We start from the raw sequence: 18,089 nt of genomic DNA on the forward strand, positions 1-18,089 counted from the left end.
TAAACCAGCTGGGAACACCACGATATCGATCACGGGACCTCCAAACAAGCCCTTATTTGTATCCTGGGATGATAATGAAAATGTATTTACTATTCATATATTAATTAAGTAACAAGATCTCTGCTCATGCAAAAAAGAAGGAAAAAATGCAACTTCTCCCACACAAAAAGCGCGCCAGCAGCTTCATCGCGCAACGAAGGCACTGTCCCGCTTCAGCCACGCCTCGACATCCTTGATGTGTGGATGAATGCTCTTGGCCAGCTGAATGTCCACATTGTAACCATCTTCCTTGAACCAATCCAACATCACACCGACTTCCTTCACTCCCGCCTTGAGTGCCTTCCCCAGCAGCCCGACTGTCGTGCCCACGCCGGCGCCCGTGAGGTTCTTGAACCTCTGGTTCAGCTCCTCAAAGGTAAGCTTTTCTCCGGCAAGCCCTATGGCCTGCTTGTTGAACCGCTCCGGATTGGCAAAGGCCTCCGCTGCGAAGACGCCAATGTCAGAAGTGGCAATCCACTGCAACGGCTTGTCTTTCATGGTGCTTCGCAAGCTCGTCATGAATACCTTGGCCTGGAAGTCTGGCGTGATGTTATCCAAGAAGATGACAGGGCGCAGGATTGTCCAGCCCATGGCGGATTTCCCGTTGGCGGTGCTGTCGCGGAGGTGGTGCTCAATCTGATGCTTCGCCTTAAAGTGCGGAATTTGGGTTGGGTTGGTCCAGGACCGCTCGTTTCCGCCGCGGTCGACGCTGCTGTAGACGAAATACTTGACATCGTTCTTGATGGATTCGTCAATGAGTGCTTTGCCTTGGCGGATTTCTCCCTCAAAGGTGGTGCCCTTGGCCACTGCGGCTTGGACTGAATAGACGCCCCAGATCGGGCCAGAGGCGACCTTGTTCGCAGCTCGAAACAGTGAAGGCACGTCGTCAAGGTTTCCCTCGACGAGTTTGACGGAGGATGACTTCTTGGTCAAACGAACAGCCGATGGCGACTGTGCATTGCGAGTGACGGCGAGGATGGTGAAGTCTTTGGAGAAACGAGCGAGGACGGCTTCCACGACACTGCCGCCTTGTTTACCGGTGGCACCAGTAATTAGAAGATTGCGGGACATGGTGATTATGACGGGAGGTAACTTGTAGGAGATGCAAGAGGAAAATGTCGGCGATGCAATAAGACAGCGAGAAACACGGATTGTATTTAAACAAATTGTATAGCTAATAATATTAATGATAGGCGGACTCTATTTACCGCCTTGCATGTCGTATTGAGGTTCATCCGCTTTTTGTCAGCACGCAACAAGCGCTCTTAATTGCCAACCCCGAAAGACCGCTCAATTTCGGTGGCCAAGTCTCCTGATGGAGTCCCACGGCTCGGCCTCCGGCCAACCCTGCAATCACCGAATAATGTCTGTCCTTGTTGTTTGCCAGTCGGCATTTGTCAGCGATCAATGCCTTTGTTTTTGGCCTTATTGTTTTTTTTTTGGTTTTTTTTTTGGGTCTTTGGGGAGGTCGTTTTTCTCCGGCTGTCGCTAACCTCGCCGAGCGTTTGTGGAGTCATCAGGAATAGCCCATATCTCCTAAGAGCACCCGTTCCTAGAGAGCCTGGTATAAAATGGTATCTTGTTCTTCTGTTCATCAGACTCCCTCACCTCGTACATTCCCATTGAAAATCAGCAGTAACCTCAACCCAGTACCTCTCTTACAACCGTCTTGTTTCACTCACTGCCAACATGTTGCTTTCCACCTTTTTTCTCGTTGCTGGCAGCATTGGAGCCGCAGTAGCCACCCCTGAGCCTCCTACTCTCTCATACCTCTTCCGTATGAACCTCACCCTCAGTTCAACCATCAACACCGGTCCAGGACCAGCAGGAACTCGATTGGCCATCCCCATAACTGGTGGAACTTTGTCAGGCCCCAAGGGCGAAGGTACGAGTTGACCGCAAAAGATGAACACGATGAGCCCCAGCTCACCATTCTCAGGAACTGTTCTCCCCATCGGAGCTGACTTTGGTGCAATCGATGCTTTGGGAAATTTCAATGTCGACGCACACTCTGTGATACAGATGGATGACGGATCCTATGTTTACAGTCACTCTGCTGGCCCTTTGATCTCTGGCCCTACTGCTTTGGACAGAGTCAAGTTTGAGACTGGAAGCACCAAGTACGCTTGGCTCAACGAGATTCTCGCGGTAGCCGTCACTGATTTCCCGGGTCCCTGGGTATCTCTCGATGTTTGGCAGGTGAACCCTGCCTCCTAATGGGTTAAGCCTCATCCTCGCGCAGGGTGCAAGATGGGAGTTTTGCTCGGTACCTAGCACACGTTCAAAGCCAAGATAGACTTTTCATGCCATAGACACATCTTAGACTCGAGAGGAAAGTTGAATTTCCTAGGATCGGGAGGAGGATGATTGAGCCGGTGATCGGAGAAGATGTGATGAGGCCCAAGGTTGAGCCATGTTGTTGTATTTCATTCTTATGTATATATTAATAAAAGTAGACAGATGTCTACATTAACCCTTAGCATCAAAGCAGCGTCGAAATAAGCTGGCTCAATCTGAACTATTCCTAACAGTTGAGTTTCCCGGTACAGGCTCGATGGATTCGTTGTGCAACATGAAATCATCAATCACGATAGTATTTCGAAGCTCTTCACAGCACTTTACGTCGCATACTACGGTTGCGTCAGGTCCCACGAAATGAGGAGAAGACAATAGATGGTTACCCAGAAATTAAAAATTCTATGCCATGCCGGTTGAGACGACCTCGATGAAGAGATAGTTGTCTCTCTCCAGGGTAGACTCACTCTGCTCTTCAACGCTCCTCAGCTTAACCTTGTGTAGGTACTCGTAATAACGAGCAAACAGTCTCATTTTCATTTTTGAATAAGGCCAAAATCCCCTCCACCTATCTGAAAACAAATTTCATCTTGGCTAGTGGCCTACTGATACCATGGCTTTATAATATCACTCATCTGGGATGTAACCAATGGACTCCGCCAATCTTCTATTTTGACTTGTAGAGACTCGAGGTCACATCACTAACCACTGCACCCTGGATTGGGTCGTGCTTGGCCTGCCGGGGGTGCGTGTCCTGATTCTCTTCCTAGCACGCCCTGGTAGACTTGTTTTGCTCCATTTTTTAGACACATTTACCGCGCGCTACAATGGCCGACCCACGGAGCTAGACCAAGTTCGACAGCTTCTTCCTGGATGGGGTTGAGCGATCGGGCTGATCGCGGCCCGCCGGTATTATCCTCAAGACCGGTCGGACCAACCACGGCCCTACGATATTACCGTTCAGACCGAAGGGACGTGCCGACTTGTCAAACGGTGCCGCATCGGATTGTCTCGGTGGTGCAGTCATGACCGAACCAGCGTGCTGACTACCTAAATCGAAGTGCTTCCCTGTATCATGCTTTGTTAGATGATCTTTAGATGCTTCCGAAGTTCGATTCCGACATGGTTACCTAAACCCAACCCACAACATTCTTTTACAAGAGGAAAGCCGGCACGCTCCCTAAACCCTCAGAGATTTCCGATACGACTGGACTCTCACGGCTACGTCTTCCTGTTCGCTACAAGTTACAAGCCCTACCTCAACCCCCCCGACCATGGCGTCCCACGCCCAAACCTCTCCGTCTCCATCTTCTGTCCCCGAAGGCAATTCCATCAACGAGCAGAAACGGGACCCTCGCCCTTCATCCGACGACACAGTCATGGTTGACGACCCTGATCAAGCAATTACGACGGGACACGATGTCGACAGCAAAATCGTCGGCTGGGACGGCCCAGATGACCCAGATAACCCCATGAACTGGCCAAATCGGAAGAAGTGGATGATTACAATCTCCTTGGGCATGTTGACATGGGTTGTGACGTTCGCAAGCAGCATTTTCAGCACAGCGGTTCGGCCTGCTGCGATCGAGTTCGGCGTGTCAACAGAGGTCATGACTCTGGGTACAAGCTTGTTTGTCTTGGTGCGTTCGCTAGCAGCACCGAGGTGGCTTCGCCTCTTGGCTAATCAGTCCCTAGGGATTCGCTTTTGGCCCTCTAATATTTGGTCCCATGTCAGAGGTGTACGGCCGTAAATACCCGCTGTTTGTTGGATATTTCGTATTTGCAATATTCCAAATTCCCGTGGCCACCGCCGAAAACGTTCCAACCATCCTCGTCTGCCGATTCCTGAGTGGCCTGTTTGGCTCGTCCCCCCTCAGCGTTGTCGGCGGCGCGCTTGTCGACCTTTGGCCCCCCGTGGAGCGCGGCATTGCCATGAGCATCTTCGCTGGCGCGAATTTTGTCGTGAGACGGCCTTCTTCCTTGAAAATAAATGACTTTGACGCTCACGAGACTTACTGCAGGGTCCTGTTGCCGGTCCGATCATGGGCGGGTTTATCACCCAAAGTTCGCTCGGCTGGCGATGGACAGCGTACATCACGGCCATTATGGCAGCTCTATTCGGTCCCATAGCATTCATAACGGTTCCTGAGACGCTGGAGTCTTCCCTACTGACTAGGAAAGCTCGCTCAGTTCGTCTCTCGACCCGAGATTGGGCCATGCATGCCGTTGCAGAAGAAACGCCTGTTGATCTCGACGAGATGGCGAACCGAATCCTAGTCCGGCCTCTAGCCATGCTGGTGCTCGAACCCATTATCATCCTCGTGACCCTTTACATGTCTTTTGTATACGGTCTCATCTACCTTTGTTTCACAGCATATCCAGCATCCTTTCAAGAGGACCGGGGCTGGAACAGCGGTGTTGGAGCTCTCCCGTTCCTGGCCATAATACTGGGCGTTGTAATTGGGGCCATCATCATTATCATCTTCTCCAGGACCCGGTTTACACGCATAATCAAGGAGAAGGGTCATCTGCCACCTGAGCAACGGCTTCTACCGATGATAATTGGCGGGGCATGTTTTCCCATTGGACTCTTCTGGTTCGCCTGGACCTCCAACCCTAGCATCTCATGGGTGCCACAAGCCATAGCTGGGGTTCCGCTGGGAATGGGTGTCATGCTGTAAGTGTTGACGATTTAGCGGGTTTGCAAAACGGCTGTTAACTTTTCCCTCGCAGTATCTTTCTCCAAGGCCAAACCTACATCATCGATAATTACCTGATGAATGCAAACAGCGCCCTCGCTGCCAATGCTGTAGTCCGCGCACTCTTCGGCGCAGGATTTCCCATGTTTGCAGCAGCCATGTACAAAAAGCTGGGGGTTGGTTGGGCCACCAGCGTTCTTGGCTTTATAGCCGTCGCGCTTTTCCCAGTTCCAATCCTTTTCTATATCTTTGGAGAGAAAATTCGAAAGCTCAGCCGATATGCGCCAAGTGGTGGCCGTCCAAAATAGCCGCAGGCTGAAACACTCATAATCAGGCCTCAACGGTACCTTTTGCACTATTAACTCCCACTTGGGTTGGGGACTCGGTAATACACTTGGGGGTTTGGAAAATGGTCTCTCAATAGACGGTCCAATTTTAGAATCGACTGGTTCGGGGTTTTCAGTTATAGAGCGGTTCGGTTTTCAGTTCTTGAATTAGAACACAGTATTTTTAATAATCTCAAACAGAGCCTTTTATTCCATGATCCCCGGACAAGCGCAATCTTTATCTTGGATGAGTCCGACTTTTGTCTACGTGACAATCCAACCCAATGATGCCTATCAAATACCTGACAAATGTGACTATAAATCATATATTTGTAGCTCGACCTAGTCAAAAACCCCTCTACGCATCTAATCAGCGGACGCATCTATACAATAGACTAGGCCTTTGTAACCCCTCAGAGAACTTCGTCTTGGTGCTCAAGGATATCAAGGCGAAGATGACCCGGTGCAACGCCGTGTTCCAACGGCCGGCATACTCTCGCCACCCAGGCCAGAGTAGGCGCTCATTATCATGTTCTCAATACTATTCCAGGCTTGGTGAGTTCGAGTAGTCATATATCTTGGTAGGCAGAATTGAACAGAAAGTGATGTGTGATGAAGCCTTGTCTCGTTTGGCGAGAATGGGTATTAATACCGATGTTGGCGGAAGTTGTTGTACCTGGTTTCTAGTTATTAGCAACTTCGAAATGAGAAACTGCCTTTGCGTTTGCGCTCTTACTCTGTCTAGAGTGCTCGAGTCCATGCCGACCTGCCTCATCCCTAAAGCAAGCTGAATCGCTAACGAGCGTGAGAACGGGTCCTTCTCGCCAGCGTGAGCCATTGCACCAAGAAGATATTGGAGATGCTGCTCGCTCTGCAAATATTGGGTTTCCATGTAGTCTTCTAGAAAGATCAATGATGCAAGATATGCAGAAAACACCAAGAAATGATCAGTCATGGCGCCCTTAACGTCGCCAGTCGACTTGAGAGCGTTCAGTATTTGCTCTGCCGAGGGTAAAAGTCGAAGCCTGCTGCTTGCAAACAAGTCTGCTGGGAGGCCGAGCTCTCTTATCTTTGCCAGCGCCGCTCGGTGTATGCAAATGACTGAGGTGTGAATACCAACATTGACGACGATGGCGTTCCGGTTCCACCCGCACTGCGGGAGGCGCAGGCTCTCTGGGAGGTACAGAATCATGTTGGATAGGTCGGCGTCAATGCTTCGCTGTCGAGCCCAGTATGGACCGTTCAAAATGTCCTCGATGTTGTCATTTGGGAAGGACCGGAATGTGTGCTCTAGAGTTCTGTAGAACGTATAGGCGGTGAGCACCTTACCAGCGAAGGGAGAATAGACCATAATCCCTTGAAGGGCGTCTATGAGCCAGGGCGTTGCTTCATTGGTGCCCATCTCGAAGGCCTCGTCGGACGCAGGTAATCGAGTCTCAATCTGCATCCGGTTGATACGTCAGCCCTTTGGGCTTCTCAAGCCTCCGCAACCTATTGCTCGACTCACATCCTTCTCATTGACTAGGGCGGGCCAGCCTGTGATTCCACCCACGAAGCGATCAGAGCAGAAGATGACCCACCAGGTTCTCCTTCGTTCCTCAACCTCAAAATAGTCTCTCGGTGGAGGAAGCGGAGGATCCGTTGGCTGCTGTGGACTATCGAGACGGTGCAACCCGAGCATCTGGGCAATCCGGACACACTTGGACAGACTGACAGACGCGCGAGAGAAGAGGAGATTTCGGGACTCATAGGTCCCTAGCAAGCACCAACATTGTGTATGGGCTATGGTGGTAAAGTACTCTCCTTGGCCCTAGCCGAAGGGGTCAGAATTACTGTTTCCTCGTGCATTTTAGTTCATGTACTCACCTTCATCTCATCTGCCTCGGCATACCGCCTAGACCGTTCATAAAACGGCATTGCGAGGTGTGCGAACTCCTGACGTGTTGTTGCGGCTAGAGCCAAGACGGCGTACTGCAAGGACATGGGCGGACGCATATGGGCAGGGCGATGTAGAGATGCCGTGTAGCGTGTGCGGTGCAACATTGGAGCGTCTTGGTTTAATTCATCAAAGTACAAACCAACTCTATGATATCTCAGTTAGCTCAGTCGGGCACACGTGCACACATTCCCACGGATCAAGAAACGTAGGAGAAAGGCGGCAATAAGGTGACCAAGAGGGTGGAGGCAGTAGCTCACAGTCGTTCAGTCAAATGGCTGGGCGGAAGCTGCTCAAACTGACCAAGTCCAATCAGTTCGTTTACCGTAGGTGGAACCTCCTGAGGCGGCATGGCAGTCGTTTGGAAGAAGGGGGCACCATCAGACCCGGGCCCGTAGAAAGTCGACTGGCCGATGTCTGTTGCATCATGGTTCCAGTCCAGATCAAGTCCAGCTTCCTCACCAAGGGAGACGGGATCATCTAGTAGTGCGTCTGCTCGGCCACTTTGTTTAAATATGTCCTCTAGTCGAGCTTTAAGAAAACGATCAGTTGACGCAGCTTATTGGCAACAGCATCACCATCACCCACCTAATCGGGTCTCCAATGTGGCATGAGAATTCTTCTTCTTAGTCAGTCGCTTCTGTCGCGAGTTTGGGAACACGCATTCATCTCCAAGTCGAACGCATCGGCCGCAGGCGGGCTTCAACCGATCGCATTTCACCTTACGAGCCCGACACTGAAAGCAGGAGAGCGTGGTGGTGCCTGTGCTGGTGTGTCCGCTGGCCTGCTCGCCTTCTCGTTCCCCTTCCCACGTTGAGGCTTGGCTGCTCGTTCCGATTGACGGCATATATTCATTGCTGTTTGATGAAGAACCGGCCCTGAACGGAATCTCGTGCGCCATCTCGGCTGCTCGGCGAGTCGGTCAAGCTGCGGTAAACACGGCGTGAGTATAGGTAGCGTAAAACGAGCCGAGCGCGAGCCAGACGGCAGGTTGAAATTGAAGACTCGGGACAGTGTATGGTTTTCTCTCATGAAAGCAATGAGGGGTCCAATGTCGTTAAGGGCTACTCGAGCTGTGCTAGGCATTACTCATCAGAAGAAGCTGAAGTCATGGGGTAACGAAGGGGCAAAATGTTGATATTCACCCGCGCGCGTATTACTCAGCTAAAGTTGGTGGTGTCTGGGTCCGCTTGCATGGCCTAGAAGGGTTCATTTTCCGTCTCGGCAATTGAAGACTAATCTGCATACGAAGTAGTACCTTATGCATACAGGTCGCAGGTATTTCAAATCTTAGTAAATCATTTTGCCACCCTTCACACGAATTTCCCGAGAAAGTGTTTTAGCTGATCAAGTTCCTCTCAAGCACCCTTTGGGTCCTGGAGATGGGCTTCGGCTCTGTCCAGACTCCAGAGTATCAAATAGCGCAATTATACTCGGCCCGTATGCATCCTGTTTGGTCGCAAATCTGGATTTGTAGACTCTATTGTTAATATCGTTATAGATCCAGTGATTTGCCTCGTTTGGCTTGTTCCTGAAAAAGAGCCGGGTAGAGTTGCACATTGCCATGTTCCTCGTCCAATAGACGGTCAAACTGGGCCAATTCTTAGCCAACGAGAAGATAACCATCAGGGAAAAGGACCACCAACCTCAGTATAAAGCATCCGAATGATCTCACTGTTTTCATTGTTCGCCATTGTTTTTAGCTTCTCGTTATAGAGGATGGGAACGGTCAAATGATCCTGATAACCGGGGTCTGATTCGAAATACCCATAACGTGTGTCAATGGTACATGAACATAGAGGATGACGAAGAGGAAAAGAGAAACGGGGGTCTGCACGGATATAACAAGACATAGGAATACCTCGTTGAATTCAAGGCAACTAAGTAGTGCGAGAGCTTGCTTTCTACAACAAGGCACAAGTCCTCGAAGCCTAGCTTTACAACCACAAAAAATCGAGCGTATACGCATTAGAATGAAAAGACCTCCAACGACACTCAGAACCATTGAGATCTTAGGGCGCCCTGTCCACGACATTCGACAGATCCGACACGTGGATCCTCTTGTTCGTCGAGCATGGGCGTTTCAGGACCGTCCACTGTCGAAGAGGTTCCTTTCTTACTCGTCTGCTCTGACTTGGTACTGCAAAGGGAGATCTATCTGCCAATGTGAATTGGGCTTGAAGGCTGATTCTCTATTCAACGGACCCCCCTATCCCGGCCTTGAGCTCCCTGTTTTGAAAAGTCAGACATGCCAACGCTTTCGAGGTTAATGTGCCGTGGTCTACGTCCCTCGTTTGATCTTCATCACCTATGGCACAACGAAATCGTTCACCCGTACTCTAAGGGGTGGCTGACGAAAGACTCTGATCAACCGCCGGCATTGTCTGGTATGGCCAAGAGGTTTCACGGGAATATTCCACACAACAATTATATGGCTGGAATGGCGACAAGATATTACACGGGGTCTTTGGTGAATAACAACAACGAGCGAATCAGGTGGGCCGGGGGGCCGTCTACCTGAAGATGGATACCGGGCACCGTCTTGGAGTTGGGCGTCAGTAGAGGAATCCATATCATTTCTATCCCACCATCGAAAGACATCCAATTTGGAGATCTTCAGAACAAGTGTCATCGAAACTCAATGCCATCCAGAAAGCATGGATAGCCCCTACAGCCATGTTTCAGATGGCTTCCTCAGATTAAAGGGGCCCGCCACATTGGCCTCCCTGACCATCTCGCCTACCCCTACCGTCAGTCTACACTTTACACGGTTCAAATCCAGCCCAATCAAGAAGAACGTGTGATTGGACACCCCGGTTCAGAAATTGCGTCTCCCTGGCGACTGCGGCACAGCAATTGTCAGATCACACCACCCGAAGCAGTAGCAAAAGATCAAGGCACGGGTGACTTGTGTGGTTTTGCACGACAGCGTTGAGGTGGCAAATAATTCGAGTGCAATTTCGCGACGGTTTTTGCTTGTTTTGTTCAAATATATGCAAGGTCATCAATCTTACCTATGGTCAGGATCTGTTGTTTCAGCTGTTGGAACTCGAACGCAATGATAGACGCGTCTCTGAACCGAGGTCAATCAGGATCAAGCTCAATGCCGACTGAGTTCAGAAAAGAAAGATTCCTTCTTGTGATTCAAGTATTATAATCGCTGAATATATACAAGATCTCTGAGAAGACGTAGTGGGAAGACAAGAACGCTCACACAGCGGGAGGACATAAACCAACAAGGTATAGCCATAATAGCCAACGAATAAATTAAAACCAAATAATCTCAGAGCTCATGCTTAGTGTATCTTGCTAGTATCCTGCGCGATTATTCCAATCTGAAACCCTTGACGTCAAAAAGAAGGAGAAGGCGGTTTTGGTTGTGCGGTAGCGGTTGCAGAGTCTTGTCCGGTCGAGGGGAGCGCCTTGAATTAGACGTGGCTGGGATCGGCAACGGTGTCGTCGACGTTGATGACGTTGGCGTTTTCGTCGACCTCGTACGTCTTCTTCTGCTTGGACGTCTTGACTGGGCTGTCGGACGCGAAGATGTGGTCCAGTTCCTCGAGCTATGAGGGCTGTAAGCGAGGTTCTCAGGCTGTAGAAGAAGGGGGCTTACAGTTCGGTTCTTAGTCTCGGGGACGAGGAAGTAGAGGATGCCGGACTGGATGAAGCACCAGACGCAGAAGACGATGTAGGTCTTCCAGGCAATGTTCTTGAGAGCGACGGGAATACCAAACTGCATGACAAGCATAGCTATTGAGTCCGAGTGTCAGTATGTCATCTTGAAGGTATACAGGGGGGTTCATACCAGCAGAGGTGAAGAGGGAGCTGAAGGCCATGCCCTTGGCTCGGATCTCGTAGCTGAGGACCTCGACGGGGTACAGAGCCTGGAGAGGAGTCCAGCCAACTGAGTAGCAGATCTGGAAGATGTAGACCCAAGCAAGGACAGCCCTGGAGACTGAGGGGGCAACCTTGTCAGCCTGCGCCTTGTCGTCGACATCAGTGATGTTTCCGATAGAAGCTGGGACAGTGACGCCGATCCAGCAGAGACCGCAAACGATGTTGACAACAATCAGCATGGGACGACGACCGACGATATCAGTGAGAGTGGCGCCAAGCATGGCAAAGGCGATCTGGACAGCGTTGATGCCCATGGCAACGTCCATCTGCTGTGCCTCGTCGCGGATGCCTGCGGTCTCGAGGAAAGCGGCGAGATAGTAGGAGACGATGTCTGTCACGAGTTAGTTTTGCTAAGTCTCCAGGCTACAGGTTGCACTCACTGTTGCCAGCCCACTGTCCGAAGAGAGACACGAGACAGTTGCAGGTGAGTCGGTACATCGAGGCTCTGTCCTTGAACAGGGCGCGGTAGTCCCACCACCTCTTGTCAGTGCCGTCCATCTCCAGATGCTCCTCATACTCATTAAGCTGGAGCTTGACCCATTCACTCTCGGGGTTGCCTTGGCCGTGGAGCCTGACCAGGTTCTTAGTAGCCTGTTCCTTCTTGTTGTGAGTGTACAGCCATCGAGGTGACTCGGGGAGCCAGAGGGCGCCGAAGGCGATGATGGTGGGGAACATCAGCTGGAGACCGAGGGGAACCATCCAGGAAGTTCTACCCGCATGGTGAAGACTGCCTCGAGCAGAACCGCTAGCAACGAGGGCTCCGACGGGCCACATGACGTTGTAGAGACCGGTGACGACACCACGATGGGCAGGGTGAGAGACTTCGACGACGTAGACGGGACCGGCGGCGGCGGCGATAGCAACACCGAAACCAAGGAAGAAACGGCCAGCCATGAACTGGTCGACGCTGGCGGTGACGTAGCAGGCGAGCTGGATAATGACACCGATGATGATGATCGAGGCACCGATTGTCATGCCGGCTCGTCGGCCCCAGGTATCGATGGCGGGACCAACAAAGGGGATAGCTACGACGGAACCAATCTGGTACATGGAGGTGACGATACCTAAAGACGTGTTAGTTCCCTGTCTGCCAGGCAAGATATAGCGCTACAATCAACAACGTACCGGTTTCGATACCAGCAGTGCCCACGTCAAAGAAGGCCTTGAACTTCTTGTTGGAGAGGAGAGTTCCAAGGAGGGAGCCATCGAAACCGTTGGCGGTAGAGCAGCAGAAGGCGACGGCACTGGCGATCAGAAGGATGGCGGCGGGAAATCTGGGAGGCGGCTCCTTGAGCATGGCCTGCTGGAAGGCCTCATCACCAATGGCCGTCTTCTTGGCTGCGACGACATGCTGAGCCTGGAGTTTCACGTGTCAGCTAGGCTATCCAACGCTTGTTTCTAGGGGACGAGGGAGACCCACGTCGTACTTCTCGTCGTGCTTTTCGCTGTGGATGGAGGACCCCATGGTTGAGGTGTTGCGCTTTGAAGCGATGAACCTTGTGGGGAAAGTCTGGGCTTGAAGGTTTGGGTTCAATGGGTGAGAATGTTCTGATCCTGACGAGTTCCTCAATTGACAGACGGAAGAGGAATATATATAATTGTCGCGAGGCGGTGGTTTGTCTGCATCAGAGGGTTGTCTTCTGGCCTCGTGTCTTGTCGCAGTGTGGAACGCGGTCTGCAGATCCGGTTCACCACCAAGATCTCAAAGGGCTGATTGCTTTTTGGGAACACCAGGCCGCTTCCAAACACGGGGGTGCCACGGATCGACGGACGGGGTTCCGAAGAGCGCTGGTCTTTGAAGAGCCCATGCGGGCCCTTCCCTGTCCCCCGGTCTAGACTGGCTGGACCCAGGGTGAGGGTGGTAGGAAGGGAGCCATCTCGCGTCTGCCACTACGCTACAGAAAATGGGAATCGACAATTCGGTTCCCGCTGGGCAAGGAATCTCGCGGCTGACGGCGATGGCGCCCCCCAGGTGAGGTAGGGCCGACTCAGGGGTCAAGTGATTGGATGCAACTCCGTCCAGTGGCAGGACCAGTAGCTGACGAGCGGGCAAGCTCCAAAGGCAGATCATGTCGGGCGGACGCGCTTATCGGCTTCGTGGCCCGTCAGCTTGTGTCCTCGGGACCGTGTGGGAGGCTTCGTCGGCCGACTAAACGGACAGCCGAGATTCCTCGAACCATTTGCTAGAGGAAGCCCCCAACAGTAGGCGCGCGAGCCCTCGACCTCTCCATGCCTCAGGCTGCAGCTCCCGTGGTCTTGCAGCATGGGGAACAGAGGGACGAACCACCTGAATTTGGATAAAGCTTGGCCGGGCCGCATTGCCGTCACCAGTCATTGGACGCGAACCCCTGCTCACCCAGTGCGAGGACAAAAGTTCCGCGTGGTTCCTCAAACGGTGTCTCGGCCGGATGAGGAAAAGAAGCAGAAGGCCTTAGTTCACGACAGTGTTGAGGCTTAGACAAAGGCCAAGAGAAACACGGCATAGGCATGGCCTTGCTATACCAGAAGATCAAATGCATTATCTGAGAAAGCCCCTGGATCACTCTCTCTGAAGCCAAAACATCAACACCAAACAGTGGCTCGCGTCGCGTGTTTCTCGCCAGCCATGATCCCCCTTGTCAAGCCACTCACTCCCCGCATTATGAGCTTATTCCTCCACGAATGACCGACGACCCCAACGGGCCGTTCCCCCGATTTCTAGGCCGCATGCAGATTAAAAAGAACGGGGCCTTTCGGCAAGACGGGAATCATGGGCTGGCGTCGACCAGGAGACTCCAGGCGCCCCCGGGACAAACATTCTCCAGAGAGCGGAGTCTAGCCTTGGCCTGGCCCACGAGCTTTATTGAGCACGCGCCATGCAGGTATTTCCCGGAATCCTGGCCACCTGTTGCCGAGACACTTTGAACGTCTAGTTGGGGAAACATTGGATGCACACTTTTGATTTGAGATTCCTCTGCATGTTGGGCTGAAGACTGAGCTGTTGGTGCCGTCGACGCCGTATACGCCGCCATTAGCGAGCACCCAGATGGCACATCTATTTGGAAAGATGCCGTGAAGCCGACGCCAAAAGGCCTCAGAAACAGTGCCGAGCTGTCAGTTGGCCTTTGACGGGGCGCGATCCCCGTATGCTTGGTGACTTGACCCACTGATGCCAGATTTAGAATCGAGAGCCGCTGCTGGTGGTGGGTTGGGGCTGACATGTTGCCGTCTTGGATTCGCTACCCCAGCTCTTGTCGGCGGCGTTACCGTGATAAGATCAGCCACAGACCTTTCTCCTCCTGTCGTCGGGATCGAGGTTCCATGCTCAATGGGGCATACTTCCGTGTTATGATTCCACAGCATCGGTAACTTGTCACGCTAGTTCAATATCCCGCCTCTGATTTCGCCTCTTCTGTCCTCCACGGCGAGGCCCGAGTCTCCAGACGGGCACAGGTCCAGGCGAGAAGAGTTTTTTCGTAAATTTTACTCGTGACAAAATCATGCGATGCTTGTCTTCTCCAGACTCCGGTCGTCGACTGACCGAGAGGCTCCATAACTCTGCTGTTGCCGGGGGAGTGATCAGTCCGATCCACTTACTCACCCTTTCTTGCCTTTATGGAATGCTGTCATTAGGCAGGGTGGGTACCAAACAACACTGCTGAGTGACTAGCCATTCCGCTGTAGACGAGACTCACGTTGGAGTCACGACGGCATGCCAGAACGTCTCAGGAGACAGTGGTATGGATGAATATGATTGCACCAGTGATTTGTGACATGATTGCCTGATGAACAGAATTTGAGTTGTTTGCAATTGATGAATAATTGATTACTATGAATGTCTGAGTGGCAAATAAGAGGCAAAGCCAAGCCGTAGTTGTGGATGGTAATCAGGAGGAGTGGCGATGTTTCTACACCAGCGAACATCAGAAAATTCCAAATTCCACCAACATCCTACACCTGTGCATGAAATCACCTTCGTAGAGAGCTAAAGTCAATCTATAATAAGATCATCACCAGTCAGTTCACCATTCCAGTTATTAGCCTGGCCATGCCGAGCTGGAGCGCTCAAAGAACCATCCCCTATAGGGTACTTACCACTTCCGCTTTACATGAACTGAAAGCTCCTCGCCAAGATTTACGAATCATATCACTGTAATGGGCATCATATAAAGGCTCTAGTGTTTCTGGTGAACACACACGTAATGTTGCCTGTGCTGAGTTTATCTGGAAGGCGCACACAATCGTAGGGGAGTCTGTAGAGGAACGATTTCTGGATGTTGGGCGAAATAAGACGGCCAAAGTTGCTTCTCTCGGCTTTGAGCGAGCACCAAAACCATGAAAGATCTGCAGGGAGTTAGGCGTAGAAATTAAGGGGTCACAGAGACAGTCGAACCAGACGAAACTGTGTTCTTTTTGTGCACTCGCCTGACAAATCGAGGGATGAGCTCTGGGGATTACACCGATATGATGGGGGCAAACAGGGTCAAGATCATGAATTTTACTCTCACACATCACATATAACAGGAGTATCATCAATGAAGATGCCCTCAATGGACGAGCTGATCAAATCACGCGCTCTGTCATGGAGATGCCAAAGAAGGGCAAAGGAACACGTGGGTGGAGAGGGGAAACAACAACCAGCCAATTGCAGAACGGTTTCTAATCTTATCAGTAGCCCCGCTCGGTGCATAATGTGTCTATATGCATCATCCCGTGATCCTCTGAAAAGCCTCAGTCAGCAGATGCTCCACTGAAGCCAGACGCATCAAAGGGAAGCATGCAGCTGTCCCTGTGGCTGAGGAGAATCAAACTCGACATAACCGCTTCCAATCGCCCGTATACCCGTTTCTACTCGTCTCTGGCGCAGAGCCAACCTGACTATGGCATCAAACGGTCTCGCATCCCGACGTACGAGTATCGACCGTTGCTGAACCCAAGAGACACCCGTGTGGCTATTCTCGAGCCAGCTGAAGCCTTCAATGAGCCCCTCCGATTGACCCTGAAGCGAGTCTCGCTTAGCAGCCTTGGTCGGGTTCGTTACGAGGCCTTATCTTATGTCTGGGGACCAATCACAGGTGATCGACGCGTGTACTGCGATGGCAAGGTCATACGCGTCACCCCCAACTGCGAATCGGCGTTGCGCCATCTCAGGTTGAAGAAGAAGCCACGGACGCTCTGGATAGATGCTCTCTGCATCAACCAGAGCTCAAATGCTGAGAAGAGCAGGCAGGTCCCCTTGATGGGTGACATCTATGAGTCCGCATCACGAGTCCTCATCTGGCTTGGCCCTGGTAGCAAGGAGATTGCCTCTGTGTTTCAGAAAGCGACTTTTCTATACCCATTCACCTCATCACCTCTATATGCCCTTCGATCATTCGGTCCCAGAGTTGGAGACCAAGTTAGAAAATGGAATCTTCTTTACTCCGTCTCCAACTGGCTGTGGCACCACTGCTGTAGGTGGCAATTACTCATCGCCTTGAATCAGTCTTGGCTAACGTGAAGAGAAGACATTGGAAGCCGGTCTGATGCTCAAGTCATGAGCGTCATCAGTCGCAACGAATGGTTCTCTCGCATGTGGACCATCCAGGAACACTTGCTCGCAAAGCAGTCCGTTCTCGTCGCTGGACATGATTACTGCTCATGGACTGCGTTTTCCTCTTACTGGATGTGGAGCTTGACAGCCATCCGATCTGTCAAAGAGACTTCTATGCCAGCTTCGTTACGCATCGCAACTTGGATCGCATTCAAGAATGCTACAGCAGCTCGGCAGGGGCAAAGCATATCATCGGCACCCTTTGACATTTTCTCCGGATTCGTCGAATGCGCCCGCACCCATCGATCAAGAGACCCGCGAGACAAGGTGTACGCTTTCTTGCCACTGATACAGAAGCTTGAACCTCGAAAAGCTCCGCTTCCCGTCAACTATTCCCTCTCCCCGTCCCGTGTCTACGAGGAGTTTGCAAGGTATACGATCAACATGTCAGGCTCACTCAAGTACCTCGAAAGCCTGCCGCCCCTTCGGTATCGAAGTACAATGCCCTCATGGGTCATGGACCTTCAAATACCCTCCAAGTTCCCTCTGATGCGATGGGCTGCCAGCCAACTCGGTGCTAGGGCGACGGGGGACAGTAAAGTTGATCTTCATTTGCTGGAGTACTCCGGACCGAAAGAGCTTATGCTCCGAGGCTGTGGCATCTCGCAAATTGAGACACTCTCGGCCCCCGGCCCGATGAAGCCGAAGCGTGTTGGCGAGCTAGAGGATTGGTTCTTTGGGTGGATCAGGGAGATTGGGAGAGCGGTGCATAAGGGTGAGGTCCCCTGGGCATACACCTCTGCTGAGTCTGGACTTCAAGAGTTCATCGACGGGGTATTCCGCTTCGATCCCTTCCTGGGCGGTTGTGTTCTGTTCCTAACATCGTCGGGACACCTCGGAGTGTCAAGATTCGATCTTCAGCATGGGGATCAGATTGTCCTCCTTGCTGGCTGCTCCCTGCCGGCTGTACTGAGGCCTTCCAATAACCAGAAAGGCAAGGCTCACTTCATGGGGGTCTCTTACGTTGCAGGCATCAGTCACGGAGAAGCTTGGATTCATGGTGACGAGAACACTGCTGCTCCATGTGAGACCTTTACTCTCATTTGATGAACGACACCTTGATGATACGCGATCCGTATCCCGCTCTATTTCGCCAAACAAGAACGATTCGGACGACGCTGACGATGACGAACTCGATAACATGCTTGCATCTGCTAGCATGGACAGACCTCGAAGACGCTAGGGGGAACACAATGATCTTGAGTCCTCGTATCTTGTCAAAGCAACTTGTTGTGCCGTCTTGGGCAAAGGAGAGTCATGGTGCCCAGGTCTGCCCATTGGCCCTGGTGTCTAGGCCTGCTATATCCGTCCCCCGGCAATAATAT

The 18,089-nt window shown here is 51.8% G+C and overlaps 6 protein-coding genes across 6 annotated transcripts; 3 read left to right on the forward strand and 3 right to left on the reverse strand.

The window, feature by feature from the left end:
• Positions 1–183: 183 nt before the first annotated feature.
• NCS57_01309700 (NmrA domain-containing protein) lies at positions 184–1,110 on the reverse strand (the record flags this gene model as incomplete). The annotated part of the gene is made up of 1 exon (XM_053062746.1): positions 184–1,110. The coding sequence occupies one exon, from the start codon at positions 1,108–1,110 to the stop codon at positions 184–186; it is 927 nt and encodes a 308-aa protein (XP_052907641.1).
• A 618-nt stretch (positions 1,111–1,728) lies between these two features.
• On the forward strand, positions 1,729–2,256 carry NCS57_01309800 (uncharacterized protein; the record flags this gene model as incomplete). The annotated part of the gene is made up of 2 exons (XM_053062747.1): positions 1,729–1,924; positions 1,979–2,256. 2 exons carry the CDS (start codon positions 1,729–1,731, stop codon positions 2,254–2,256), a joined length of 474 nt encoding a protein of 157 aa, XP_052907642.1.
• A 1,352-nt stretch (positions 2,257–3,608) lies between these two features.
• On the forward strand, positions 3,609–5,341 carry NCS57_01309900 (MFS domain-containing protein; the record flags this gene model as incomplete). Its single annotated transcript, XM_053062748.1, has 4 exons — positions 3,609–3,974; positions 4,030–4,296; positions 4,356–5,011; positions 5,068–5,341. 4 exons carry the CDS (start codon positions 3,609–3,611, stop codon positions 5,339–5,341), a joined length of 1,563 nt encoding a protein of 520 aa, XP_052907643.1.
• Positions 5,342–5,900: 559 nt separating this feature from the next.
• Positions 5,901–8,196, reverse strand: NCS57_01310000 (Zn(2)-C6 fungal-type domain-containing protein; the record flags this gene model as incomplete). Its single annotated transcript, XM_053062749.1, has 6 exons — positions 5,901–6,035; positions 6,096–6,800; positions 6,867–7,169; positions 7,226–7,442; positions 7,556–7,826; positions 7,884–8,196. The coding sequence occupies 6 exons, from the start codon at positions 8,194–8,196 to the stop codon at positions 5,901–5,903; spliced, it is 1,944 nt and encodes a 647-aa protein (XP_052907644.1).
• A 2,527-nt stretch (positions 8,197–10,723) lies between these two features.
• NCS57_01310100 (MFS domain-containing protein) lies at positions 10,724–12,657 on the reverse strand (the record flags this gene model as incomplete). Its single annotated transcript, XM_053062750.1, has 6 exons — positions 10,724–10,858; positions 10,909–11,045; positions 11,101–11,523; positions 11,573–12,256; positions 12,318–12,549; positions 12,613–12,657. The coding sequence occupies 6 exons, from the start codon at positions 12,655–12,657 to the stop codon at positions 10,724–10,726; spliced, it is 1,656 nt and encodes a 551-aa protein (XP_052907645.1).
• A 3,291-nt stretch (positions 12,658–15,948) lies between these two features.
• NCS57_01310200 (HET domain-containing protein) lies at positions 15,949–17,811 on the forward strand (the record flags this gene model as incomplete). Its single annotated transcript, XM_053062751.1, has 2 exons — positions 15,949–16,624; positions 16,679–17,811. The coding sequence occupies 2 exons, from the start codon at positions 15,949–15,951 to the stop codon at positions 17,809–17,811; spliced, it is 1,809 nt and encodes a 602-aa protein (XP_052907646.1).
• Positions 17,812–18,089: the final 278 nt, after the last annotated feature.

Source organism: Fusarium keratoplasticum, chromosome 11, assembly GCF_025433545.1.
Source record: "Fusarium keratoplasticum isolate Fu6.1 chromosome 11, whole genome shotgun sequence".
NCBI lineage: Eukaryota > Fungi > Ascomycota > Sordariomycetes > Hypocreales > Nectriaceae > Fusarium > Fusarium keratoplasticum.